Here is a 27,719-nt window from a genome sequence, read left to right as displayed (position 1 = left end):
CAACAGTAGAATCGAATCTCCCCATGATAACACCTGTCTGTGAAAAGCCAGCAGTTACTTTTATACCAAATGGGGAAAATGGACTGGTTTCTCCTGAACCTGTGACCAGAAAGGATGTCTGCTCTGCTCACTAAGTTGGTGATCTCAGTAAGATCCTGAGTTGTGTTCTTGTAGCTTCCTTCCTTTCTTCCTCTTCCTTCTCTCCCTCCTCCCTTCCTTCTTCCCTCTTTTTATTCCTTCCTTTCATTTTATTTTATCTTTTTCTTTTCAGACAGTTTTAAGTAACCCAGACTTCTCTTGAATTCACAATGTAGCCAGTGACAACCTTGAGCTTCTGATGACAATTGGGGTAGTCACTAATCTATGAGTACAGCAGAATATTGTTAGGTGTCATTATGTTGGCATTTTTTCCTCCAATCGTCTTTGGTTCTATTCTAGGTCTCTAGATCGTAGCACTCCAGGTCGTGGCGGGGTGGGTTCACTCTTGTGGTCTCAGGCTGGACCAGTCATTTCCCACAATCTCTGAGCCACCCTTATCCTGGACCCCTCTCCCCTACACATCCTATAGGCAGGACAGACTGTGGGTTAAAGGTTGTGTGGCTCAGCTGGTGTTCCAATCCCTCCACTGGAAGTCTTGCTGGGTCACAGCAGATGGTCAGTTCAGGCTATGTATTTACTATTGCTGGGGTCATTCTTACAGATTGCTAGGAGTTTTCCTTGTGCCAGGTTTCTGCCTCCTCTTTCCAGTCATCTCTTTCAGTTCTCTCCCCTCCACCTTCCAACCCAAGCCCTCATGTTCCTATCCCCACCTGCCCCCAGTACGCCCATGAGATCTCTCTATTTCCCCTTCCCAGGGAGAACCATGTGTCTCCCCCACTTGGACCCTCCTTGTTACCCAGCCTCTCTGGGTCAATGGATTGTACCATGGCCTTTCTTCACTTTACAGTTAATATCAGCTTATAAGTGAGTATACACCATGTTTGTCTTTCTGGGTCTGGGTTACCTCATCCAGAATAATTTTTTCCTAGTTCCATTCATTTGCCTTCAGTTTTCTTGATGTCATTGTTTTTAACAGCTGAGGAATACTTCATTGTGTAAATGTACCACATTTTCTTTATCCATTCTTCAGTTGAGGGATATCTAGGTTGTTTCCAGGTTCTGGCTATTATGAACAAAACTGCTATGAACGTAGTTGAGCAAGTGTCCTTGTGATATGATTGAGAATTCTTTGGGTGTATGACCAAGAGTGGTATAGCTGGGTCTTGAGGTAGATCGATTCCCAATTTTCTAAGAAACTGCCACATTTATCTCCAAAGTATGGGCCCCATTTCTTAAAAGTTCCATCATCCCCCACATCACTAACACCATGGGGATCAGGCTTTTAATACAGAGACCCTTGGAGACCAACTCATAAGACCAAGGCTCTTTGGAGACTTCAGACCCTAGTATCCCTGCCATGTTACCTTTCTCTGGGTTTTGCTTTTATGCAAGTCTACTGTCTCTTTCACTCAGAAACTCCACTGTAACTGGGCAGTGGTGGCGCACGCCTTTAATCCCAGCACTTGGGAGGCAGAGGCAGGCAGAACTCTGTGAGTTTGAGACCAGCCTGGTCTACAAGAGCTAGTTCCAGGACAGGCACCAAAACCACAGAGAAACCCTCTCTCGAAAAAACAAAAACAAAAAAAACAAAACAAAACAAAAAAAACTCCACTGTCACAAAAGCCCAAGCATACTGTAAAGATATTATGAAGAATACTTGATTCAAAAGCTTGCGAATCACAAGGTTACATAGAGAAGTTACTCTAATCTTGAGGAACACACCCAGTGCCTCCCGGAAGGAGATCTGGCAAGTCCCCAGGCCGCCTGTCCTGGGAGGTACACAGGGGGCAAGAGCCAGCATCTCCAGCAAGACAGCCACGGAAAGACCATGGAGCAGCTCTTTGTTTTTGTGGGGCTGCTTGTGTGCCTGCTCTGCCTTCTGAAGTGTGTGAGGCTTTCCCGATACCTCTTGCTGAGCTTCTGGAAGGTTTTACCAAGGTCTTTTCTGCTATCAATGGGACAATGGGCAGGTAAGAAGACCCCTAAGCCATACTGATTTGGTTGCTCCTATTTTTTATTCTTATGTCTCAGAATGCATCTGAGACTTCACATAAATGCAATGGTGTGGCTAGACAGCCCGAGTGGAATTAGAACTATCTGAACACCAAGGCATGGGTCAGGAGATGGTGGAGGGAGACTGCCCCTCAGTTCTCACCCATGTGTCTGCTACTTTTCTAGATTTTCTTCTTATTGGAATTTTTCTGGTAATACAAATAATAAATGAGGCAGAAATACCTGTCTCTTCATCTACAGATTTCTAAACCCTGGACTGGTGTGCATCCATTTGCTAAAGGGTATTTCAAAAAATTTGAAGTGCAAATGTTAATTTATTTTTTATACATCCCATGCCCTTCTTCACTAAACTTGTCAACTTTGCAAACTTTGTCATAGGTGTTTGTTAAAATGACTATATGGGAAATTGTTTAGGATGAACCCATGAGTTTCTAATTGATGCTTCTTATACATGTATGCACATGTGTTTGCTGCCTCTAGTAACCTTACTAAGCTGCCTGGGCTTGTGTGCTCTAGATCCGAATATCCTGCTGTGCACAATCAAATGCCCATGTGCCTGGAGCTACCAGACATCTCAACAAGCGCTGCCCATGTAGACCCTCTAAGAACCCTCCCCCAAAAGCAGTTAAAATGGAGCCAGAGACTCTGTGGCTTCAAAGTGAAAAATATAATCTTAGCTTGTTTGGGAGTCAAGAATGCATAATGTTATCATGAACAAATATGTAATGTCTTCAGGCACAGACAAGCCAGCGGGGGAAAATATTTCAAGGAGGGTACAAAAAACCCAGTTATAAGGCTGGAAAACACACAGAGAGAATATCATGAGATCCATGCTCAATAAACTTAAAAGATTTTTTTTTTGTTGGCATTTTTTAAAGTGTGCCCTTCAATTGCTAGTGCCAAGGTCAGTCGCAGGTGTATGTGTAGTGAATTGTGGCATTCTCTCTCCAATTTTAGGAAGGAAGGATGTAAAGGCCTTTGAGATTGTTGGGTACTAACAGATAGTGGTATTGAGGATGAGCTGTCTAAAGTCCTTGGGTTTCTGCACCCCTCATTCCTGTGTCCTTTTTGCTAGGTTTCATATCTTCCCCAGGCATTGAGGGCTGCTGTCCTGTAGGGTGAAGGAAGGGAGGGTCCAGACTTCACTTCTCAGACAGAACACTGAGATGTTCTTAGGGTAACCACTGGGCAGGGTGAAGCAATAACGGTTCACTTGCTTGCCCTGGAGGTGCTAAGGCTTGTGCTACTACCCCAAACCTTAAGAAACCTGGATAAAATACTTATTGATTTAGACTTTGCTGCATTTCAGAGTGTGTTTTCTTAGATACACAGATCCCTCTGAAAATGACACACACAACCCCTCACACCCCAAACAGACAGAAAAACCCTTCACATCAAGAGTTCTGTAAGGGGGGGGGACCAAAGCTGGAGTGGGGAAACGTGGCTTTGTGGTTGTGTGAGGTCTAGACTGAGTTGTACAGGAGACTGTAGCAGAGAGAGAGAGAGAGAGAGAGAGAGAGAGAGAGAGAGAGAGAGAGAGAGAGAGAGAGAGGCACCGTTCTGTTGCTTCAAGTCTGTCGCTGTTTCTTGCAGTGATCACCGGAGCAGGAGATGGCATCGGGAAAGCCTATGCATTTGAGGTGATGTAGCCGCTTTTTTTTTTTTTTTTTTTTTTGTGGTTTGGATTTTGGAGATTAGGTCTTACTATGTCTCACTGGCTGATCTCAAATGGATCTCCTGCGTTGGTTTTCTAAATAGCTAGGACTCAGGCAAGTTCCACCAGCCTAGTTTTGAAGCTTTCTCCTTTGTTGTCATGGGACACCCACCCCACTCGTCACTTTCCTGAGTACAAAAGTCATAGACATTTATTTAAGAACTATACTGTCTTTACTGTCAGAGCCCAATAAAAAAATTCTCAGCTGGGAGGTGGTGGCGCACGCCTGTAATCCCAGCACTCGGGAGGCAGAGGCAGGCGGATCTCTGGGAGTTCGAGGCCAGCCTGGTCTACAAGAGCTAGTTCCGGGACTGGCACCAAAGCTACAGAGAAACCCTGTCTCAAAAAACCCAAAAAAAAAAAAAAAAAAAAAATCTCACTCTTTAGAAACTTAAAATAGTTTTATGTGCATTTGTGTGTGCAGATGAGGAGTCGGTGTTACAGGTGGTTCTGACCCATCAGTGTGGTGTTGGGAACCAAACTCTGGTCTTCTGGAAGGGCAGCAAGTGCTGAGCCATCTCTCCAGTCTCTTCTCTAAAACAAGCAGACCAGTGGCTGTGCCTTCATTTAGACTTTAGGGATTTATGGGGCATTCAACGTTTTAGGGTTGCAATTGTGCCATGGTGTTTAGATATTTAAATGTACCTTTAAAAATGTAAACTCAGCCTGGTGTGATGGTGCAGGTCTTTAATCCTAACGCTTGGGAGGCAGAGGCAGGAGGCTAGCCTGAGCTACAGAAGAAGTTCCAGGATAGCCAGGGCTACATAGTGAGACCCTGTCTATAAATAAATAAATAAATAAATAAATAAATAAATAAATAAATAAATAAACAAATAATCCCTTTTATTTATCCCATACAAAGAGGTAACATGCCGATTCAAAGATTATTGTGTGGGCTAGATGCATCATGTATAGCTTCTGTTTCAAAGCACTGGGTAGGCAGAGACAGGGAATTCCCCTGGACAAGCTGACTAACTAGACCAGACAATCAGTGGGGGTTGGGTTCAGCAAGAGATGCTCTCCCAATAAATAAAGTGAATGATTGCGGAAGACACCCCATGTAAACTTAAGCCCCCCAAAAACATGCTAGCCTGACACACAGGTGAGCCCATGCATATTTAAATACTCACACATATCACACATGCACAAGAAACAGTATGCAAATCTTTATAGAGAATATTATAAACCTCCAATGAGAGGAACGAGTCCTCCTGAACAAGGGAGACAGAAAGATACTCAGACTTTTCAGTTTCTCATAAATTTCTTTCAAATTTCAGGTTATACATATAATTTTTAAAATGTGATAGTTATTAGCATTTTCTTTTATAAAAATACTGCCTTAAATTTTATTTACTTATTTTTTCACGTGTGTGTGTGTGTGTGCGCCTGTGTTCACATGTGTGCACGCCATGGCAGGCATGTAGAGGTCAGAGGACAACTGCAGAGTCAATTTTCTCCTCCACCAAATGGGTCCTGCAGATTGAACTCAAGTCATCAAGCTTGCTGCCAAGTCTTTACTCACTGAGCCATCTGCCCAGCCCTCCACAACATTATCTGGAAGTGGCAGTGTAATACTCTCTCAAATGAAGGCCTGTAGTTCAGCCATGTTTTTCTCACTAAAAAGGTTTAGGTTACCTCCTAATTTTTCTTCATTCTCTATAAACTTGGAAACACCTCTCTCAGTGACTGTGGAGACTGTGGGCACAGTAAAGGCTCCCACGGTCTCAGTGAATTGTAGAGATTTATATTAAACTCTGAAGTCCTAGCTGATCCCAGCCATCACACAAATGTTGCCATAGGCTGGGTAGCCCAGACAACACATTCCTCACAGCTCTAGAGGCTCGAAGGCCACATGCTGAGTGCTCAGTCCTCATGCTGGTTTACAGACAAAGAGCGTCTCAGTGGGTCCCCAGAAACAAGCTCTCTGGGCATATCTCAGGGCACTAACCCCACAACATGGGCTCCACCCTCAGGAACCAGTCTACAGCATGTTGTACATTACATGCTGAAAATTACACCTTTGGCTGTTTTCACAGTAAGGGTTAAGATTTTGTTCGTTTGTTTGTTTCCTTTTTTATTTATTTATTTATTTCCCAAGACAGGGTTTCTCTGTGTAGCTTGCCTGTCCTAGAACTAGTTTTGTAGACCAGGCTAGCCTCAGACTCACACCTGCCTCTGCCTCCCAAATGCTGGGATTAAAGACGTGAGCCACCGCTGCCCAGCTAAAGGGTTTTTTGTTTTGTTTTATTTTGAGACAGGGTCTCACTAGATAGCCCTGACTGTCCTAGAACCTACTTTGTAGACCAGGCTGGCCTTGAACTCATAGTTCAAGCCTCTGTGCCTAGCGGAAAATGTGTGACCTCTGGTTGTCTGCCCAGGTCTGTTTGATCAGATGTGAAGAGTTCTTCGTTCTTACCCTAGTTCATATATAAGGATGTCCTCACAAGCATTGGCTGGCCCTTGATAGATGATGAGTGATCACATTTGAGTGTGGAGAATAGGAAGAGGGCTCAGCAATTGCTTTCGAAAGCGGTATATCTTTTGCTATCAAAAACTGGGGAAGACAGGGCTGGCAAGATGGCTCAGCGGCCAAGCCTGAAAATCTGAGTTCAATCTTACTGTGATAGAAGGAAAGAACCAACTCCAGCAGGTTCTTCAATGATCTTCACACATGCTCTCCCTCTCTCTCTCTCTCTCTCTCTCTCTCTCTCTCACACACACACACACACACACACACACACACACACGCACGCATGCATGCGTGCACACACGCACGAACCCTTCCCTGCTTCCCCGCACACCATACCATACCACAACACATACATCCCACACCACCCCTCCACCCCCAATATAAAGGATGCCTTCTCACTGCTACAATCTGGAGCCTGACTTTCCCTTCAAGGCCCATTTACAGCTTGTGGTGGTGCTGGGAGGCTGTGGAGCCTCTAGAAGGGAGCTAGGCTTCTGAGGTGTGTTCATAATTCCCGGCTACCCTGAAGGGAGCAGCTTTCCCCTGCTGAGTTCAGTCACTGAGGGTCCATAACAGAGGGGTCATGGCCACCGACAGGAACTTCAGTAACCTTGGGTCCAAATAAACCCCGCTGCCTTTTAAGTTGTTTGTCACAGTGACGGAAAACTGACTGAGGTCTGTGACTGTCACAGGGTTCTCTTGCTGTGAAGAGACACTGTGACCATGACAGCTCTTATAAAGGAAAACCTTTAATTGGGGCTGGCTTACAGTTTAGAGGTTCTGGCCATTATCGCATGGCAGCACGCAGGCAAACATGGTGTCGGAGAAGGAGCTGAGAGTTCTACATCTGGATGCACCGGCAGCAGGAAGTGATTGCCACACTGGGTGTGGCTTGAGCATCTGAGATCTCAAAGCCCTCCCCGGTGACCACTTCCTCCAACAGGGTCACATCTCCTAATAGTGTCACTCCTGTGGGCTTGTGGGGTCCATTTCAAACCACAACAGTGGCTTAAAACTCTGAGCTACTGGGATTCTTTCAGACTTCTTTCCTTAACTCTGCACAGACCTGACTTCGTTTCTTGGTACTTAGAGGAGATCCCAAGTCAAGCGCTGCCTTAGCTACTCATTTCTTTACCATCTTTTAAAGAAAGGTTCACGAACTGGGGGCTGGGTGGGCTGGGTGGGGTTGGAAATCCTCACTCCGACAGGATCTTTCGATTCTGACCAAGGGATGCATCCTCCTGGGGCTTCTGAGTCACTGCCAGCACCAGAGAGTTCTACTGTGAGCCTTGGGTCCTGACATTCTGTTCTGTCCTTGACTAATCCTTGTTTTTTTCTGCTGTACACACTTTTTAATATTTCCTTGTGTTCTTTTTTTTTTTAATATTTATTTATTATGTATACAATATTCTGTCTGTGTGTATGCCTGCAGGCCAGAAGAGGGCACCAGACCCCATTACGAATGGTTGTCAGCCACCATGTGGTTGCTGGGAATTGAACTCAGGACCTTTGGAAGAGCAGGCAATGCTCTTAACTTCTGAGCCATCTCTCCAGCCCCCCCTTGTGTTCTTTTAAAAAGTTAATAAAAATTTTTTTTCCTAGGCTTGTAACTTTTCTTCATGCAGGCTTTTCTCCGTTCCAGAGTCTATTCTCTCCTGCTGACAGCTGCTCCAAAGAAAGGGGTTCAGTCTCGGGTGGTCAGGACTCCATGGCTGAGAACTGGCCAGATACGTGGGTATCTGGAGCTTGCCTCTGACCATCACTGCCCCCTTCCCCTCCCCCCTCCATCTTCTTCTGACGGGGTTTTTCTGTGTAACAGGCTGTTCTGGAACTTATTTTGTAGACCAGGCTGGCCTAGAACTCACAGATATCCACCTGCCTCTGTCCCCTGAGTGCTGGGATTAAAGGTGCCTGGCTGTTGGTCTCTTCTTTTTTATTTTTGTTTTTATTTTTTACTTTTAAAGTTTATTTTAAATTATCTTTTTAAAATTTAAAAACTTTTTTTTCATTTTACATACCAATCCCAGTTTCCCCTCCCTCCCTCCCTCTTCCTGCTCCTCCCATTCCCCCCCCACCTCCTGTCTACTCCTCAGAGAGGGGAAGGCCTCCCATGGGGCATTAACAAAGTCTGGCAAGTCAAGTTGAGAAGGATCCTGGAGGCAGAAGCTGATGCAGAGGTCATGGAGGGATGCTGCTTATTGGCTGGCTTGCTTCCCCATGGCCTGCTCAGCGTAATTTCTTATAGAACCCAGGGATGACACCACCCACCATGGACTGGGCCCCTCACACTGATCACTAATTAAGAAAATGCTTTACAGCTGAATCTCATGGAGACAGTTCCTAAACGAGGCTCCTTCCTCTCTGATGACTCTAGCTTGTGTCAGCTGACAGTCAAAACCAGCCAGAAAAGCCCTCATTCTTCGAAGCTCATCCACTGAGTGAAATGTGGCTTATGCAGAAGTAGTGGTATAGCGGTCGTGTTTGTAATTCTACTGTCCTGGAAGTGGAGGCAGGAGGAGCAGGAATTCAAGAACATCATTTTGAGTGTGAGGCCAGCCTGGGCTACACATGACCCTGCCCCCGCTCCACCAAACAGATAGGACTTTTCCCCTGGAAATTTTGTTTTTCTTGTGCCCACAAGGACTCTTTAAGGCACTTTTAAAAAGATTTATTTTTAGTTGTGTATGTATGCACGCCACACGTGTGTTTGTAAGCACTGCACAAGTGTGGGTACCCGAGGAGGCCAAAAGAGGGGTCAGATCCCCTGGAGTCACAGTTGTGAATTGCTTAGTGTGTGGTATTGGGAACTGAATTCAGAATTTTTAAAATTATCTCTCCAGTTCCCTTGTGAAATATTCTTATCCTTCAAAATCTTGTCAGAGAACCACAAAGAAAAGAAAAGAAAAAAGAAAAAAAAAGTGGGTAGTGGTGGCGCATGCCTTTAATCCCAGCAGTAGGGAGGCAGAGGCAGGCAGATCTCTGAGTTTGAGGCCAGCCTGGTCTACAGAGAGCATTCCAGGACAGCCAGGGGTACACAAAGAAATCTTATCTCAAAAAACAAAACAACAACATAAAACAAAAGAAAAATCCCATAAAATCTTGTCAGAGAACTCTAAAATATTGGCATCTAAGTATCTTTTTTCTTACTTAAACTTCTTTGTATGTTGGGTAAATTTTTTTTTTTAAACTATGTCCTGGACATTTCTGGTAAAATGTCATGAGACTTTGGGTCTTACTTAAATCTGTTCATGTGATTTATACTGACGGCACATTAGCAGCTGGGGAAGGGACCCAGGTTTTCTACTTGGCCCCCACTAAGGCCTCTGTCTCCTTGCTACTGCTGGGGGTTTGCCAGTTAGAGCTACATATTAAGTCACCTAACCAGATGTGTTTCATCTCCACTAAACCTTTTGTTTTTGGCTGAGGTCATAGTACTTTTTCTAAGGTGTGTACTTGAGATAGAGTAGTTATTGAAATTACCTGGAGTGAGTGAGAAGGAAACATGGAACACGCAACAAACCCGCTTAGGAGTTTATTCATGGAGGGGTGGAGAGAGAGAGAGAGAGAGAGAAAGAGAGAGAGGAGAGAGAGAAGGGAAGGGGGGGAGAGAGAGAGAGAGGAGAGAGGGGGGAGGGGAAGGGAGGAAAGAGAGAGAGAGAGAGAGAGAGAGAGAGAGAGAGAGAGAGAGAGCGCTGAAGATGGCACTTCCAGCCTTTAAGGGCTGCCTAGTGCAGGCGCACAGGGGATGACATGTTACATCATATGCAGATGACAGAGCTCACGCATGTGGGCAAGAGCTCACACAGTTGCATCATACGTAGGTGATGCAACCATGTTGCCTGTGGGACAAGCCTGGTGGCCATGGAACCCAGATGTGTCAGCCATATTGTGGCCTAATCATAACAGTTATTACCTGTGTGTGGGGTGTGTGTATGTGTACATGAATGTGCTGACACATGTGAGTATGCGTGGAGGTTAGAGGTTGGTATCATTGTCTTCCTCTATTACCATACATGTCATTACTTTTGTTTCTTTACACCATATATTGGTGTTGATCTTGGCATGTTTGGATGTCAAAATATAGCATAGGAATAACAGGCTTGGGGCCGGAGAGAGAGCTCAGTGGTTAAGAGCACTGGCTGCTCACAGCACCCACATGGTGGCTCACAACTGTAACTCCATCTGCAAGGGATCTCACCTCCCTCTGGCTCTATGGGTACCCTATGCATATGATGCACTTATAGACAGGAAACACCCATGCACATAAAATAAAATACAAAAATTAAATCAAAGAAACTGGGTTTGATGATACATTGACAATTATTATTACTCTAGCAAAAAGCAGTTGGAATCTGAAATGTTGCATTCCAGCTCTGTTATGAAGTGTTATTTTTCCTTCCCGAAGACTCTCTGACCTTGATAACTGTGTCTCCTCTAATGGTGTCCCTGAAATAAGTAAAATGTTACTTGTCTGTTTATTTATTCGTTTGAGGCAAGGTCTCCCTTTGCACCTGGAGCTACCTAGCTAGTCCTGAAGATTCAACTGTCTCTGCCTCCCCAGCTCGCGGGTTACAGATGTACATCGCTGTCGTCATGCGGCCTGGGGTTGGGTATTCAGGTCCCTGGGCTTGCACAGCCAGGCACCTTACATTCTTCCAGCCTTGCCTACATACTCTGTCCTTAGACGTCCCCTCTTCTGATCCTTTAATCAGAGAAAGTGAGCTTCCTTGGGATTTGGTTCACATTTCTGATTTATCCGCTGCTCCATCTTAATTAAAGAACTGGAAGTTTCAAGGGAGTGCTTAAAGGCAGGAACGGGGGAACGCGCTTCTCCGGCTTTCCGGAAGCCTATTCTGTGCTCATTTAAGTTTAATCCGCATTCACCTTTAAAGTGGTAGGGGAGGCTTTGCCTCCTGTCCAAGGAATTTCAAGTATCAACCAAAGCAGGTGGGAAACAAAACAAAACAAAACAAAAAATACTTTTGGAAGGGGCTGGGCTGGGAGGCAGAGGGTGGGCTTCCACCTCTGTGGCTCTCTGTCTGCACCTGAATTCCAGCCCTGTCTTCTATTCTCTCCCACACAGAAGCAGCCCTGTTTTATTCCCACCCCCGCGTGTAGATTAGCAGCCACAAGTACCTTCCTTGACCCAGGCTCCCATTCAGTCCTGCAGTTGCGGCAGAGATCCGGGACCGGTGGGCAGTGCATTATGGGAAAGGCCTTGCTGGGGGCTTAACTCTCTGAAAAGGGGCTGAAGACCCGCATACGGGGCCTGTCAGCCCCGACTTTCTCAAAATAAGATTGAGTCCTGCTTGAGCACACAAAGGGGACAATGCTGCCCAGACTTTGGCCCAGACCACTTCACATGCCGCCTGGAAACTCTCTCCAGAAAAAGGCGCCACCAAGGAGAGGCTGGAGCCCACAGGCAAAGAGCACCCTTTGTGCTGGAAATGCAAATTGTTTTCCATTTAATGGACAACTTCCCCTCCAGGAAGCTGATGAAGTGAACGGGGGAGACAAAAGTCCTTCATTCTTAAGTCACATTCGTGACAGATTCTGGCGGGGGTGGGGACTCCACGGCATCCTCAGCCCAGAATTGCCACCACTCTGGGTTTTGGGTTTTTCCCCCCTAATTAATATTTTATTTTTGTTAATATATTTTATATATTTATATTTATAGCTAAAACTGGTTGGTAAAATCTTACTTTAAATTGCATTTCCCAGAGGGGTGGTAATGATTCTGGGTGTTTTTGGTCTAAAGAGATATAAAGGAAACAATAGGAAAAACTCAAACACATTAAATAAAAATGAATAAATCTTTTTTAAAATGAAAACTCTTAGTTATGTGTAGATGCAGATGTTGAGAATATGGCTGGCAGTAGGAAAGGGCCTTGATAACGTTCAGAGGGCTCTCAGTGATGGGTGCTTTCCCGGGTAGAATTCTATCTTCCGGTCCTCACGGGTAGTCTGCTCTGGGTAAAGGGAAAAGGAGAGAAACCACTGCACATGCTCATCTTTTCTTGGGCAGAGAAGACTGCGACTTTCTGTCTAATCCTATGCCCAGAAGGGGGATCTAGCATTATTAGGGCTGCTAGTGTCTGAATTTACCTTGTAATTTAGCTTCTGCCCATTGAGCAACGGTGAGGGCTCTCTGTCTCTAAATCCTGCTCTCAACTTCCCTTTATTGGGGGTGTTGCTGTTTGTGTTTTTGAGACAGGGTTTCTCTGTGTAGTCCTGGTTGTCCTGAAACTCACTCTGTAGACCAGGCTGGCTTCCAACGTGGAGATTTGCCTACTTCTGCCTCCTTAGTGCTGAGATTAAAGGCGTGAGCCACCACTGCCTGGCTCAACTTGAGGACTTGTTTCCTTCAGAAGGCTGGGTATTTCAGTCAGTGAGTTGGCAGAGGTAGACAGATAACATGCAAAAGGACACAGATTTCAAACTATCCTAAGCCATGCATGTGTGAGACTCACAAGAGGGCAAAATGGCTGGACTCTATGTAGGGCAAAAGGAGATAGGGACTGGACCTCTGAGGAGAAGGGAGGTGGTACAGGAGATGCATATTCCTGGTTGTCAATATATTTGAGGTGATACAGATGAGAATCTCCCAGGTACCAGTCATCGTGGTCCCCCTGGGCTAGAGTCGCATTGCAATCTGTTTGGGCGTGTCACAAGAAAAGCCTCTGCCTGGCATCCTATGTTTCATCTATGAATATTTACATGGGATATTTGACTATTCTCTCTTTGGAGGCTGTGATTCCAGCACAGATATTCGGACAGCCCTGCTCTCCATAACAGTTCTCAGGGTGGATTATCTCAAGGAAGTCTCATGTCTGGTGCCAGCCTTCAGGGATGGCCATTAAGTACTTTAGTTGTTTTTGTGGTGGGGTGCATGCATGTGTGTGTGTCTATGTATGTTTGTGTGTCTGTGTTACAGTGTTGGCCAAGTGTACCTTATCAGGAAGCCTGCCAGCTAGGCTGGTATTGAACTTCAGTATTGGACTCCACTGCCAACTTGTTCTTATGAGACTGATATGATCTGACAGTACCCAAGATAAGCGAGGACCCTATTCACTGAACTATAGCCTTAAATAGTATAGAGTTGGCTTGTGGTCACACTGATGCATATTTTGGTTGTTAATGGCCAGAGAATCCCAGAAACAAAAAACACTATGCAAAGTCATTTGTTTTATTCCTCTTTATCTGAACAGTTGGGGGCTACTCCCCCCACAGTGTGGCAGATGAGAACAGTACCATTCTGGAGGCAATGTTCCTGGTGGCTGCAGGAAATGGTGTCCCGTTATCACTCTACTGTAGCATCCCCTGGGTCCCAATGTAGCCACGCTTTCCTCAGTCCACAGACACCCGTGCTTGACAGCTGGACTAAATGACGGTGTTTGTCTTCTAGAGAATCTGAGGTGTCAAGGTTATAGGCACTGCATGAAAAGAGAGAACTTGACCTCCTTTTTATTCTTTTAAAGGATTATGCAATTTTGGAATTTGATTGGGTTTTTTTTTTTTTTTTTAAATGTTTGGTAGAATTTACCCAGAAGATAATTTGTTCCTGGAATTCTTTCTGTGGGACGGTTTAAATCACTTGTTTTTAATCTTTATTGCCTTATTATTAACACTCGGGTTTTTTTTTTTTTCTTCTTCTTTTGAAACAGGGTCTATTGCTATCTCCTGCTCCATATGGCAGCCTAGCTGGCCTGTGAGCTTCTGGGCTTTGCCTTTCTCCACCACCCATCTCCACTTTGCTGTGGGAGCAACATTAGAGATGTGTGCTGCCTGGTCTGGCTTCGCACGTTTCTACTGATCCAAACCCAGGTTCCCATGCTTGCAGGGCAATGGTTTTACCCATTGCACCGTCTTTTCAGCCCTGTTTTATTTTACTATGTTCTTTTTTGATGTAAAAATTAAAAATAACTAAAACAAGGGGACAGGTTCTTGTTGTATAGCCCAGGGTATACTTTAATTAAGGCAGGGTTTTGCTACACAGCTCAGCCTAGCTCCACACTTGCAGCAACCCCTCCTGCTCTCTCACGTGCTGGGATTTGCAGGCATATGCACCACACCTGGCTAGAACTGTCTAATTGCCTGCCCCTTTCCAAAGAAATCAAGAATACCTTCCCTTTCTGAGAACACTTTGTGTGTGTGTGTGTGCGTGTGTGCGCGCGCATGCGCGTGCACTTGCACACACTTAACACAGCTTTAAGAAACAGCCTTTCTGGTTTTCTCTCAATCCTCTGAGGATGGCAGCCTCTCTTCCCTGCTGGTCTCTTTCCCCTTTGCTGGATCCTCTGCCTGGCAGGTTTGCTGCCTCCCACAGATGTTCCCGGGTCAGCTGTTTAGGGCTGAGGAGTCTGCCCTGCATACTGTTGTGCAGGTCCTTGTGCTCTTTGGAGGAGAGGTGTTTTGGAGTCTTTCCTCACTTCCTGCCTGGTTTCGGCTGTTAAGGCTCATCTCCTCTTTGTACACATGCCCTGCATGCACTCAGTTCTAAGGGAGAGAAGGGCACTTGGGCTAATGACTTTAGGAAAAGCTAGGACCCAGTACTCTTTATCTGGCTTCTTTGCCCCAGCTGTGGTGCTGGTGTGGCCTGAGAGTTTAAAATGTTCAGGGGCTTAGATAACAACTTCATTGGTTATTTCGAAACAGGAGAGAGGATTTTGAATATTCAAACACAAATGAGTGATCTGTGTCTGAGATGCCAGATATGCCAGGCCCACAAAGTGATCCTTACACACTGTGCACACACACACTGTGCACACACACTGAAATGTCACATTAAAATTACTATGTGCCAATTAAAAAGGAATATGTTAACTATATATAAGTCTATGTATATAAAACATGTATAGTATAAACTTTTAAGTTAAAGTTCTAAATTATGTTTATGTGCCCGGGAAAGGGTGTGTGCACCTGAGTACAGGTGCCTGCAGACAATCCCCTAGAGCTGGAGGGAAAACTCAGGTTTTCTGGAAGAGCAGCAAGTGCTTCTAACATTTGAGTCTTTCCTTCAGCTCTTACCAGGATTTTCAGAGACAGCGGTCAGAGGATGAACTCTTGCTTCATATTGGTATGGATTCATAAGAGGAAGCTTATTATTTGTGTGGTTTCTATACTCTGTTTCCTTACCAAATGTCTATTGCTTCGTCCAACAATTAAAATCTCCAGCTGAGCTGGTGTATTTTTACCCCCTGTTGTGTTACCTCTTCCGTGTAAAGCTTTTCATCTAGGTAACTAGGACAAGGACTGGTGTGTCTCCAGTAGGAGTCAGCCTTTCACGATGTCTGTTTCTAACAATATTTAATTGCTTTAATGCTGATTTTGATGGACTTACTAGAGCTGTCTTTTTCTTTTGGTTGGTCTTTATTGCTTTCATTTGCTCTTGTTGTTATAACACAAACACTCCAAAGTTAGGCAATTTTCTATCCTGAACCCTGAAGCTCTCTAGGGTCTCCAGACAGCAGCTGAGTCATTGGCATGCGGAGAGACACCTAGTATTTAGAATATTCCAGGACTCTCAGGGGGTTAGGAATGAGGGACCAAGACAGAAGAAGGAGCAGATGTTCCTGGAGTTTTTGTCTCATGTGGAATGATGCTCTTATCCTCTCCTGCATGGGAAAGAGACTCGTATCATTCCCAATGTGCAGGAAGTTGCAAGGCCTGGAAGCTCAGTGCTAGCTAGGTACAAGAAGTGAATGTATAATTTGTACCACAATAGCACAAATATTGGCTTTTTTCTCTTTCTCAAATCATCTTATGATCTGCTGTCTATTACATCTTAGTGTGTTTGTGTTCTTTTGTGTGTATTCAGGTGAATGTGCTACTCGTGTGTATGCACGTGTGTGTGTAAGCCAGAGACTTATGCTGAGTGTATCCTTTATCCACCTGTTTTATTTTGGAGACAGGGTCTCTTCTTGCTGAACATGAAACTCACTAACTGACTAACCATGTTATCTCTTGGAATAGTTCTATTTCCATCTCCCCTGCACTGAGTTTATTGGTCATGCTGCGTCTGGCTTTTGTTGTTGTTGTTGTTTGTTTGTTTGTTTTTTGAGATAGGGTTTCTCTGTGGCTTTGGAGCTCTTGTAGACCAGGCTGGTCTCAAACTCACAGAGATCCACCTGCCTCTGCCTCCCGAGTGCTGGAATTAAAGACGTGCGCCACCACCGCCCAGCGCTGCATCTGGATTTTTACATGGGCACTGAGGCTTGAACTCGGGTCTTCATGTTTATGTGACAAACACTTGAGCATCCTGCTAGTGCCAGTGATATCTCTTTTAGCACCTCTCTTGAAACATCCACCCTCATAACTAACTTACTACATGAGGAAGACGTAAGGAAGATGAAAAGGTTTTTGAAAACACACTCACATTTGGTTTCACCAATACCAGGTAAACACCTTTGAGACAAGTATGGATGAAAAGCTGCAAAAGTCAAAGGATTTTTATCAGGCTTTTATGAATTGCAGTTTGCGAAAATAGATTTGGATAGTTTTCCATCAGAGTTCCAAAGAAGAAAGGAGGAGGGGGCTCAGGCTGAGTGACTGAGGAATTGGTTTATTGCAAGGGAGTAGAACTCAACCTGGTGGAACTGCAGAAAGTGTAGCAGGGGCCATGGAACCCAAAGAGGGTAAGGAAATGAGTGCGTACTATTAGTGAAAATATCCAGAGTCTGGTTAGTCTCTGATGCACACCTTGAGTCTCTGGGTGCCATGTAGATCTAGGAGATGCTTTGTCAGAGGGGAACCAGAGCTCACAGCGTCGGGCAGCCTGGCATTGCCTGTAAACCCTGCTACCCTGATGGTCTCCCAGTAACACTTCAAAAGTATGGAGGGATAGCCCAGACATAAAAGTATTTGCCATGAAGGAGCTGAGATTGAATTCCAGCACACACATGAAAAGTCAAGTGATCTGATGCCCGCTTGTGATCCCAGCACTCAAGTAAACCTTTGGGGCTTGCCTGCCAACAAGTTAAGCCTAGTGAATAAGTCCCAGTCCAGTTAGAGTCTCTATCAAAAAGTAAGGATTGCAGCCCCCAGACTTCACAGTTGGCTACAGGGAGCCCCACCAGTTCCAAACAGGTTCTCTCAGATGACGGCCCCTGTCAAGACTTCTCACAGTGACTCTTGCCATACAATGGGCACACAGCAACACTTACAACAGCTACAGTGTTGGCTTCAGCCTTACCCACAATGGCTGTTTCACTCACAGCATGGGAACCTCCATCACATAGAAGTCCAGGGGAAGCAGGAGACTCATGGTGCAGCCAGGGACAGAAGGACCTCCTACACCACGAAGGCCTCCCGTCTGCTTAGCATCTTTCTGTTTTTCCATTCCTGTCTGCAGCTGGCCAAACATGGACTCAACGTTGTACTTATCAGCCGAACACTGGAAAAGCTACAGGCCATTGCAGAGGAGATTGGTGAGTGATCCCACACAGCAAGGGGGGTGTGTATGCATGGAACTGGTCAAACATGGCACTGTCCTGCCTGTTCATGCCACGTCTGCTGCCGGAAGCCTGGGCTGCCACCTGTCCGCTGTATACAGAAGGGCCCAGTGTACAAAGGGAAGGACAAGGTATAAGGCATAGGCTGTCACCCTGAACTCTGTGGCCTGGATAAAGGAAGAGTTTTCTCTGGGCCTTTACCCTCAGAATCAGCCCTGCTCAGTCAGAGCCCTAGCTGCCTCTTCCGTCCCTTCCTTCGAAGCCAGAAATAGTGTCTGTTATTTGTTTCTATGCTCATAATCCTTATTTTTAGATATTAAATTTTAATAATTACATAGTTAATAATTAACTAAAGTATCAAGGTAAAGGTATGAATCTTTAATTTTGAAGGCTTTTTAAACCACAGCAGGCTGTCCTGGGCCAGCCTTGTTTCTTTGGGGGAGGTTCAGAATAGAAGAAGGTTGTGGGGGTGGGGGCTGTGCGATCAAACTGTGGAGGCTCCCTGCCCTTGAACGGGTGAATTTGGCTTTTGTTTGGCATCTGGATATTAGAAGTCACTCTGATTAGGACCAAGACATCCTTGAGTGTCTTATGGTGTTAAAAGTGCTTTTTGTCATGTTATTGGAAAGCAAGTCATGCCTTTTATATTAAAGGATCCTTGACTCTTACGTTAGGTCTCTTGATTGCTTGATCAGAGGAGCTGGGTCTAGACTCAAAGTCAAGGCTCTTCTGAGAGAGACTGGGACACCTCTACCTGCAGCTGTTATCACTGCCTATAAAGGCCTTCCCCAGGCAAGTGAGCGTAAAACCACAGAGAAGGCGCTGAACTTGGAGTGAAGAATAGGTTCTGTGGACAAGTTAGTCCATTAACTTGTCCTCAATTTGCTGCTCTGGAAAATGGGAAGAAGAGTGTCTGCTCCCTCAGGATTGTGGGGGACAAGATGCCATGTACGTGGATTCTGGAGCATAGGACTCCTGTGTCTATGCTGAGGGGACCTGAGTCTGCTGAGCTATGAAAGCATCCGAGGGTGTGCACAGCCCTCCTCCAGGGGCTCAAACCTGAGTTTGTGTCAATCACCTGGTGGCTTATGTAGGCCAGTCTGACTCAGGCCAGTATGTCTGAACCAGTAGGTCTGGGGTAGAGGCAGATCTGGGTCTCTAACAAGATTCCTGATGATTTTGATATGACTTTGAGAAACACAGTCCCAACTCTCTTTTAGATATTTCATTGTAATTTTTAATTGTGTTTATGTGTGTATGTCTGTGCTAGTGTGTGCAAGTGCCTATCAGATTCCCTGAAGCCAGAGTTACAGGAGTTGTGAGCCACCTAATGTTTGTGCTGGAAACCAGCCTGGGGTCTTCCATAAAAACAGAAAGTACTCTTAACTGTTGAACCATCTCTCCAGTCCTACAAAATCTATTGTATTGCTGTGGACTTTATGGTCAAGAAGGATGATTGTACTCAGGCTTACTAGAAACACCTGTGGTCTCTCATACAGAGGGGACCACTGGAAGCCATGTGAAGATTGTGCAAGCAGATTTTACCAAAGAAGACATCTATGACCATATTAAAGAAAAACTTAAAGGTTTAGAAATTGGAATTCTAGGTAAGTATATTAAAAATGCAAATCTTGATTTTCCATGTAAATATGATAATCACCTCAGTGACTATTTATTAAAGCCCCTTTTGGGAGTGACCTGGTGTGATGGCTTGATGCATAAAGACACTTGTCATCAAGTCTGATGACCTGAGTTCAAACCTAGTGATCCATTTGTGGATGGCAATAACTGAGTTCTTCAAGTTGTTCCATCTCCAGCACCTTACATATCATGTGCATGTTAGTGCACACCTGTAATCCAAACCCTCAGGAGGTGGAGGAAAGAGATCGGAAGTTCTTACCCTCAGGTGCATGGTTAAAAACTCTCGTATCGCCGGGCAGTGGTGGCGCACACCTTTAATCCCAGCACTCGGGAGGCAGAGGCAGGCGGATCTCTGTGGATTCGAGGCCAGCCTGGTCTACAAGAGCTAGCTCCAGGACAGGCTCCAAAGCTACAGAGAAACCCTGTCTCTAGAAAAAAAAAAAAACTCTCCTATCACAAGTTTTAATGTTTTTACATTCTAAATGGACGTGTGTGTGTGTGTATCTGTCTGTCTGTGTACATATGGAGGCCACTGGTCAATGTCAGATATCTTCTATTATTCTCATTCTTATATTTTGAGTCCTTCCCTCCTTTTTTTCCTCCCTTTCTCCCTCTCTTTCTTCTTTCTTTTCTTTTTAAAAAAGATTTATTTATTTATTATGTATGCAGTGTTCTGTCTGCATGTATGCCTGCACACCAGAAGAGGGCACCAAATCTCATTATAGATGATTATGAGTCACCACATGGTTGCTGGGAATTGAACTCAGGTCCTCTGGAAGAGCAGTCAGTACTCTTAACCACTGAGTCATCTCCCCAGGCCCCTTTCTTTCTTTTCTATTTTAATTAAGGTCCTGGTGTTTGTGTAGCCGTCACTTTGTTCGTTAGGTCACCTCCCTGACCTGCATTCCCTTGTTGTTATTAAATCATGTTGCAATGAGCACCCATACACAGAAATCATTTTGTGCATGTTTCTGTAGAAAGATTTCCCATCTGCTCTGATGTCCTTTACCTCTCTCTGTCAGTCAACAATGTTGGAATGCTCCCCAGCCTGCTCCCAAGCCGTTTCCTGAACACTCCTGGTGAGATCCAGGTGAGCTTTTCCCTTTTGTGTCTGCTTTTGTCTCTCAGACAGGTATGGACCCCTGGTTTGATCACCAGGATTCAGGGAAGAGAGACAAGAGCCAGGTCAGGGCAGACTCTGCTGCTTGGTGGCTGTCTTGATATTTTTCTCCTCACCCTAGAACTCTACACAAAGGATGTGCCTTTTCATCTCTGCTCATCAAAAACTTCCTAACCACCTATGATTCTATTCCATCCTGAGTTTTCAAGGCTGCTCTCCTTCTGCCACGGCTCACATACGGGCAGGACGGCAGAACAATGCCACAGAGCCTCAGCTAGGAGCCAGAATGCAGCTTGAGCATGTAACGGGGTTACGGGGACTCAGCTTTTGCGCATTCAGTGCTTGGTTAGCGCCAACTTATTCCCAGGACAATTCTCCGAGGACTGGACTGACTTCTGTCTGTGATTATCTATTGCAGAGTCTCATCCACTGCAACATCACCTCTGTAGTCAAGGTACGTGATGAACATGTGTGCTAACACACCAAAACACAGAGGCTGAAACATTTCTCGAACTGAAACTAAACTGCTCTTAGCCACAGTCTGCCTCTGCTCTCATCTGGAAAACATAGAGACAGGTTCATTCTCTCCAGTATATAAACCCTATTTTTGCATTCAGAATGCACTAGGCCTGAAGATACTAATATTTCCTCAGGATTTCAAAGCAATTCCCTAAAAGTTAATATTTTAATAAATGTTTAGTAGTCTCTAAGAGAAGGACGTTTATTATGTCAGAAAAGATGATAGAGGGCTGGGTTTTCTAGGTGTTTGTTGTTCCGTATTTTTTGAATTGAGCTCAAAGTTATCTATGGATTAGGCTCTTTTTAAAAAAAAACATTTAATTGATTATTTTACTATTTTTAAATTATGTGTGTATATGTTTTCCTGCATGTGGTTAGGTGCACTGAATGCCATATGTGTCAGCTCCAGCTGGAGTTACGGTTGTGAGCTGCCTGACATGGGTTTTGGAGGAGCAGTGCAGGCTCTTAACCTCTGAGGGCGGACTCCAGCCCGATAATCTCTTGTTATTTGTGGTTTAGTTATCTTGGGTCAGTCATGTTTCCAGAATGCTAGAAGGAAGATTGTCTACTTTAAGAAAGAGCCTAGAGAATAGTCTAGGTTTGCCATCTGCCTAGGTTGCTTGCTGTGGCTTCTAGCCAGATTCTCAGGTTGCCAGTATAGCCTCTAAGGTGGCCAATAACTTTCAAGGTCTTCTGGAAAGATTAAGCTTCCCCAACTTCCTCCAAGGACCCTGTTGGTTGCTGCTTAGTTTCCTTTTCAAGGCTTAACCCTGGCCTTCTCTTATAGATGACACAGCTTGTTCTCAAGCACATGGAGTCAAGGTAAGGCCTGTCACAGGAGAAGCAGAGAGCAAGGTGGCTTCCTGTCCTGGCATCCACCTTGCTTGGAGTCTTGGTGGTGGTGGAGGGAGCACATCAAGCTGCTGCTTCAGTTGGTTGGCTAAAACCTATGAAGAGAGAACACAGTGATTACGGGGGGAAGGCCAGGCCAGCATTTCACATACATGTGTGTATGTGAAGGTCAAGTGTAACATGTTTTAGAAGGAGATTGAGAACAGCTGTTTGAAAACACATTGGCTTTCAAAGAAAATTAACTCATGTTGAACATAAAAGACGCAAGTTGGCCTCAGATCAAGACCATGTCCTTTTTTATTGTGAATTCCATCTTCTGTCGGAATGAGTACCCCATTCCTCTGGAAACTGCCCGCCCCCAGTCTCTCTAATAGTCCATATTTGGGGCACCCTAGTACAACACTCACGAGGGGCTGGTTTTCATCACCCATTATTCATTAAGAGCAAATAGTTGATAGTTTATTTTTTCTAGAGTAAGAAGGGGGTAGCTTTGTATTGCGGTTTCTTGCCACCCCACTTCAGGCATCTAACTGGGAATATTAAAGATAATCGAATTTCTTCCAGCAATAGGGAGGCTGGGGTTGGAGGATCATCACAAATTCAAGACCAATCTGGGTTCCGTAGTAAGGCCGAGGCTAGCCTGGATGATATTGCAACATAAATATGTCTCAATAAATGAAATAAACAAAACCAACTAAATTTCAAGAAGTATAAGCAAGAGCCCTGAAGAGCCCAGGGATGTTGGAGTGAGCACAACCCGTTTAAGATGGATCCCATCACATGACACCATCCCTATGAGCCCAAAGGGTTCCAGGGCATGTGGTCCCGTGGAGACTGGAGAGTCCCTTCCTCCTTTCCTGTCTGAGCCAGTTTGGGTTTTCGTAGCTTGGCAGGGAAACGATTGCCCTAGCAGAGGTCCTGTTTGGAGACCAAGCCCTACATGACTGCAGAGTGACGTCACTGTGCAGTGTCCTCCTTGAGATCCTGGGGGATGTTTCCTCACAGTTCTTGCAAAACCAGCCCTTGTGAGCCACGGAAGCCTAGAGGGTGGGTTCTGACAGCTCCAGCCCTCAGGTGTGTTTGCTGCAGTGGGATGGGGCAACCAACAGTGCTGCCTTTGCTCCTTTGCCTTACAGGCGGAAAGGCCTCATCTTGAACATTTCTTCTGGGGCAGCCCTTTGTCCCTGGCCTCTGTATGCCCTGTACTCGGCTTCCAAGGTGAGTGACAAGCCATCGGGGTATCTTCCTCTTCCTCCAAGCAGGAAGTGTCTGTGATACTCTCGGGAACCTGAGGGGCCCGTCTATAAGGGCAGGAGGAAGCAAACTGCAGGACCTGAGGTGTTTTCTCTCTTACTGCAGACTTTCGTGTATACGTTCTCCAAGGCCCTGAATGTGGAATACAGAGCTAAAGGAATCATTATTCAGGTGAGGCGGACAGTGTGGGAACTCCCAAGTGGGAACCAGTTGGCTGACTGGTGGTCCATCATCCCTTGCAATGCTGGCTGGTGGTCCATCATCCCTTGCAATGCTGGCTGGTGGTCCATCATCCCTTGCAATGCTGACTGGTGGTCTATCATCCCTTGCAATGCTGGCTGGTGGTCTCTCATCCCTTGCAATCCTGGCTGGTGGTCCATCATCCCTTGCAATGCTGGCTGGTGGTCCCTCATCCCTTGCAATACTGGCTGGTGGTCTCTCATCCCTTGCAATGCTAGCTGGTTGCCCATCATCCCTTGCAATGCTGGCTGGTGGTCCATCATCCCTTGCAATGCTGGCTGGTGGTCTCTCATCCCTTGCAATGCTGGCTGGTGGTCCATCATCCCTTGCAATGCTGGCTGGTGGTCCATCATTCCTTGCAATGCAGGTTGTACATGTGAAGATGGTCTAGTGATTCTGCTGGGTTCCCCTGACCAAGACCAGGCCAAGTGCTGTCTCTACACGCCCCCCCCCCCACTGCTGAGATTTCTGCTTCTGTTGGCCTCCCTTCGTGCTGGTGTTGGTTGAGGAGGGGAATTGCATATGGATGTGTTTGCTCAAAGATGCTGTGGGAGCTGGGGATGTAGCTCAGTTGGTTGAGTGCCTGCCTAGCACACACAGAGCCCCGAGTTTTATCTAAGGCGCTGCATAAAAATGGGTATGGTGGTGCATGCCTGTGACCTCAGCATTCAGCAGGTGGAAGCAGGAGGATCAGGAGTTCCGGCTGATCCTTACTACACGGAAAGTGTAAGGTTAGCCTGAGCTGTCTGGGGAAACATGCTGTGGACCCTTTGCTGCGTGGTATGTATGTTGTGTGAGCAGGTATGTATGTTGTGAGCCGGCATGTACATATGTGAGCAGGTATGTACGTGTGTGATCGGGTATGTAATTAAATTTGATTTCCAAAGGAACGTGAATAAATCTGTCTGTCAAGACAGAGTTTTACTAGTAGCCTAGTTGGCCTTGGACTTCCAATTCCATCGCTCAGCCTTAGACTAAAGGTCTGTGCCGCCACTTCTGACTGATTGACTGTCTACTGTAAGTCCATTCAATGCAATACTTGGGACAAAATTATGTTGAGTGATTTACGTTTGTCTGGACTTCAATTCTGAGTTCCTTTTATTTGTGTGTGCAGTGCTGGGACGCGAACTCTGGGCCTCATGCGGGCGCTCTGCTTCCGAGCTTATCCCCAGTCCTGAACTTCAGCTTTAACTGCTTCCTTGCACTTTGTTTAATGAGTCTCCCAGTTGCCGTGTGTGCTCTGAAGGGCATTTGAGCCCCTTGAGATGAGCAGTTTAGGCCTCATCTTGAGCAACCAAACCTCCTGCTCTCCAGTTTCGTGCCAACTTTGCATCTTTTATCAAGGACCTTGGAGCGTTTCACAGGCAGAAGGAGCTGGGGATGGATGGTGAAGTGTACGTTCACACCTCAGTCTCGGATGGCCTTTACAGTGCTGTGTACTGTTCTTCATCTTTCTCTGCAGGTGCTGACCCCCTATGCTGTCTCAACCCCAATGACAAAGCATCTAAATACCAACATGGTGATCAAGACTGCGGATGAGTTTGTTAAAGAGTCCTTGAAATACGTCACAATTGGGGATGAAACCTGTGGCTGTCTTGCTCATGAAATCTTGGTAATCAATGACTTCTTTTGAAGCAAGGGAGGAAGGGTGTGCGTTTTCTTTCACAGCAAGTTCACAGGGCCAGCCAGCTGTAATACAGCCGGGGAAAGCAGTAGGAGAAAGTGGTAAGAACTGAGGCCGATGCCCTCAGCCTATAAACAACCTCGAGACTCCACTTCTCCACTTAGAATGGCCCCATTTAGCGGCTCCTGGGAGTTCTTGGGTAGGAAAAACAGGAACACCTGGCTCTTCCATGCAGCGACCCCTGCCTCCCTTGGCTCTGTGTTTCAGTAAAGTTGAGCCTCTAAAGGGACGTTTTTCCTTAGCTATGAGTAAACAGGGAAGGAAAGAGTACAAAAGCCTCCTGGGAGATGGGGTTTCAGGAAGAAATAGCCAATGCTCTATAGGGCAACAAAGAGGTGTGGTGGGGTGGTCAGCCCATGAGTGATTTGACAAGTCCTTCAGAAGGCATTTAAAGGGACAGCCCAGGTGTCTAAGAAGTTCCCCATTGCAAAGTGTCGCAAGATCTTCATAGTAGTCAGAAAAAGTCATCCTCCAATGACTGACTCCAAGGACTGGCTGAGGTATAATTTCTTCGCTATGCTCAGATACTCCTATTTTTCTGTTCCAGGCAATGCTGCTGAACCTGATCCCTTCCAGAATCTTCTACAGCGACACCTTCCAAAAATTTTTCCTGAAAGGCTACTCAGATTATCTGAAGTGCAACACCAGCAACAGATAGAGGGAGTGGGGGATGGGGGTGGTTTTATACCTATATAAAAGGGTATAGTTTCTATAAAAGGGAGGCTTAGCATTAAAGGCAACACTAAAAAAAAAAAAAAAAAAAAAAAAAAACCCTGTAAAGGTAATAAATGTGCTGAAAAGAAACTTCCAAGTCTCACTGAGAAGGATCTCACCTAAAGGGTCACTTTATAACTCTGTGTAGAACTCAAAACTCAAACAATACCTGGGGCTGCTATCTTTGCCAGGACCTCAGTGGGTCCAGAGCATGGTTTTTAAAATGTGGCTTCTCAAAAGCAGGTCCATGAGACTGGGTGGGGGAACAGTTGGGTCAAGCCAGTGTCCTGTCTTTCCCAACCCCCTTCCTTTTACTGTGAGAGCACCGGGTGTTATCTGTTTCATTCATAGTAGATTCTGTAAGGCTGGGCCGGTAAAGATAAACACGCCGAAAGAAGTTTTAAGACATCGCTCTGAGGTTAGGGAGATGGGTCTGTGGATAAAACACAAAAAGTGGGGTTTGAATGCATACAACCCACACTAAAGCCAGGGTGGCTTGGTAGCCTGTCCATATCTCCAACACTCAGGAGGCTGAGACAGGGGATCCCCGGGGAAGCTGTACAGTTATAGGAGCCAGAACTGGTGAGGTCTGAGCTCAGCAGGAGACCCTACTTCAGTAAATAAACTGAAGTATTGAGGATCTGCCCAAGCTCTTTGAAGGCCAGAAGATTGTGTGTGAGTCCCAGACGTAGGTAGGACACTGCACTTTTTACAGAGTTAAATTTTGGGTTTGCTTTGATCTGCCTGTAACTGTGCCCTTGGTCTCCCCTGTTTATATAAGAAACTATTGGATTTGTTTACTTTTATTTTAAGAGTCCACGGTTAAGAAACTTTGTATTTTTAAATCACTGAGTCTTTTAAAGACTGTGGGACTTTTAGAGTTATTATGTTTTGGTGTTGTGATAGTAACAAGATATCCTGGGTTATGGCTTAATAGTGATGCATCTGTGTGTCAAATTGACAAGGGGTTAATTGTGTTATTTAGTTAGGTTTTGGTTTTTTTTTTGTTTTGTTTTTGTTTTTGGACACAAGAGTCACCTGAGTTGAGGATTTGCCTCCATCATATGGGTTAGTGTGCATTTCTGTAAAACATTTTCTTGATTAATTATTGATGTGGAAGAGACTAGCCTACTGGGGTTGATACCACCCCTGGATAGATAGCCTTGTGTTATATAAGAAGACAGGCTGAGAAAGCCACAAAGAACAAGCTAGCAAGCATTTTCCCTCCATAGTCACTGCTTCAGTTCCTGCCTCCAGGTTCCTGCCTCCAGGTCCTGTCCTGGCTACCTGTAGTGCTGGGGTATGGCCTGGAAATTGTAAGATGAAACAAACCCCTTATCCCCCTTAAGATTTGGTCAATGTTTTATCACAGCTATAGAAAAACACACATAGTATGGTTTAGGTAAGAGTTCCCAAAGACTCATGTGTTAAAAAGTTGGTCCCCAGCCTATGATGCTGTTGGGAAGCCATAGGAGGCGGGGCTTTGGTGGAGGAGGTGTGGATTAAAGTGACTGTGAGACATTTGTCTCTTCTTACCTTTCCCTTTGCTGTGAAAGTGTGTGGTTCCTTCCCTGGCCACACACACCCCGTGGTGTTCTGCCTGGTCACAGGCCTAAAACAATGGGGCCATTTTATGAAAGAATGGAATGATGAGCCCAAATGAGCCTCTCCTTAGTGGGCTATCTCAGGCGTTAAACCTCTCCTTAGTGGGCTATCTCAGGAGTTAAGCCTCTCCTTCTTAGTGGGCTATCTCAGGAGTTAAGCCCCTCCTTCTTAGTGGGTTATCTCAGATGTTGTTAAGCTTCTCCTTCTTAGTGGGCTATCTCAGGCGTTAAACCTCTCCTTCTTAGTGGGCTATCTCAGGTGTTAAACCTCTCCTTCTTAGTGGGCTATCTCAGGTGTTAAGCCTCTCCTTCTTAGTGGGCTATCTCAGATGTTGTTAAGCTTCT

The 27,719-nt window shown here is 45.4% G+C and overlaps 1 protein-coding gene across 1 annotated transcript; it reads left to right on the top strand.

Moving 5' to 3' along the window:
* Positions 1 to 1,927: 1,927 nt before the first annotated feature.
* On the top strand, positions 1,928 to 25,714 carry Hsd17b3 (hydroxysteroid 17-beta dehydrogenase 3). The gene is made up of 11 exons (XM_057788086.1): positions 1,928 to 2,069; positions 3,706 to 3,752; positions 17,647 to 17,722; positions 19,246 to 19,353; positions 20,410 to 20,477; positions 20,926 to 20,961; positions 21,814 to 21,848; positions 23,015 to 23,096; positions 23,238 to 23,303; positions 24,835 to 24,984; positions 25,604 to 25,714. Exons 1-11 carry the CDS (start codon positions 1,928 to 1,930, stop codon positions 25,712 to 25,714), a joined length of 921 nt encoding a protein of 306 aa, XP_057644069.1.
* Positions 25,715 to 27,719: the final 2,005 nt, after the last annotated feature.

The sequence above is a fragment of the Chionomys nivalis genome, chromosome 13, assembly GCF_950005125.1.
Source record: "Chionomys nivalis chromosome 13, mChiNiv1.1, whole genome shotgun sequence".
Lineage (NCBI taxonomy): Eukaryota > Metazoa > Chordata > Mammalia > Rodentia > Cricetidae > Chionomys > Chionomys nivalis.
The sequence above is the reverse complement of the archived record's forward strand: the minus strand, read 5'-3'. Positions and strand labels throughout refer to the sequence as shown.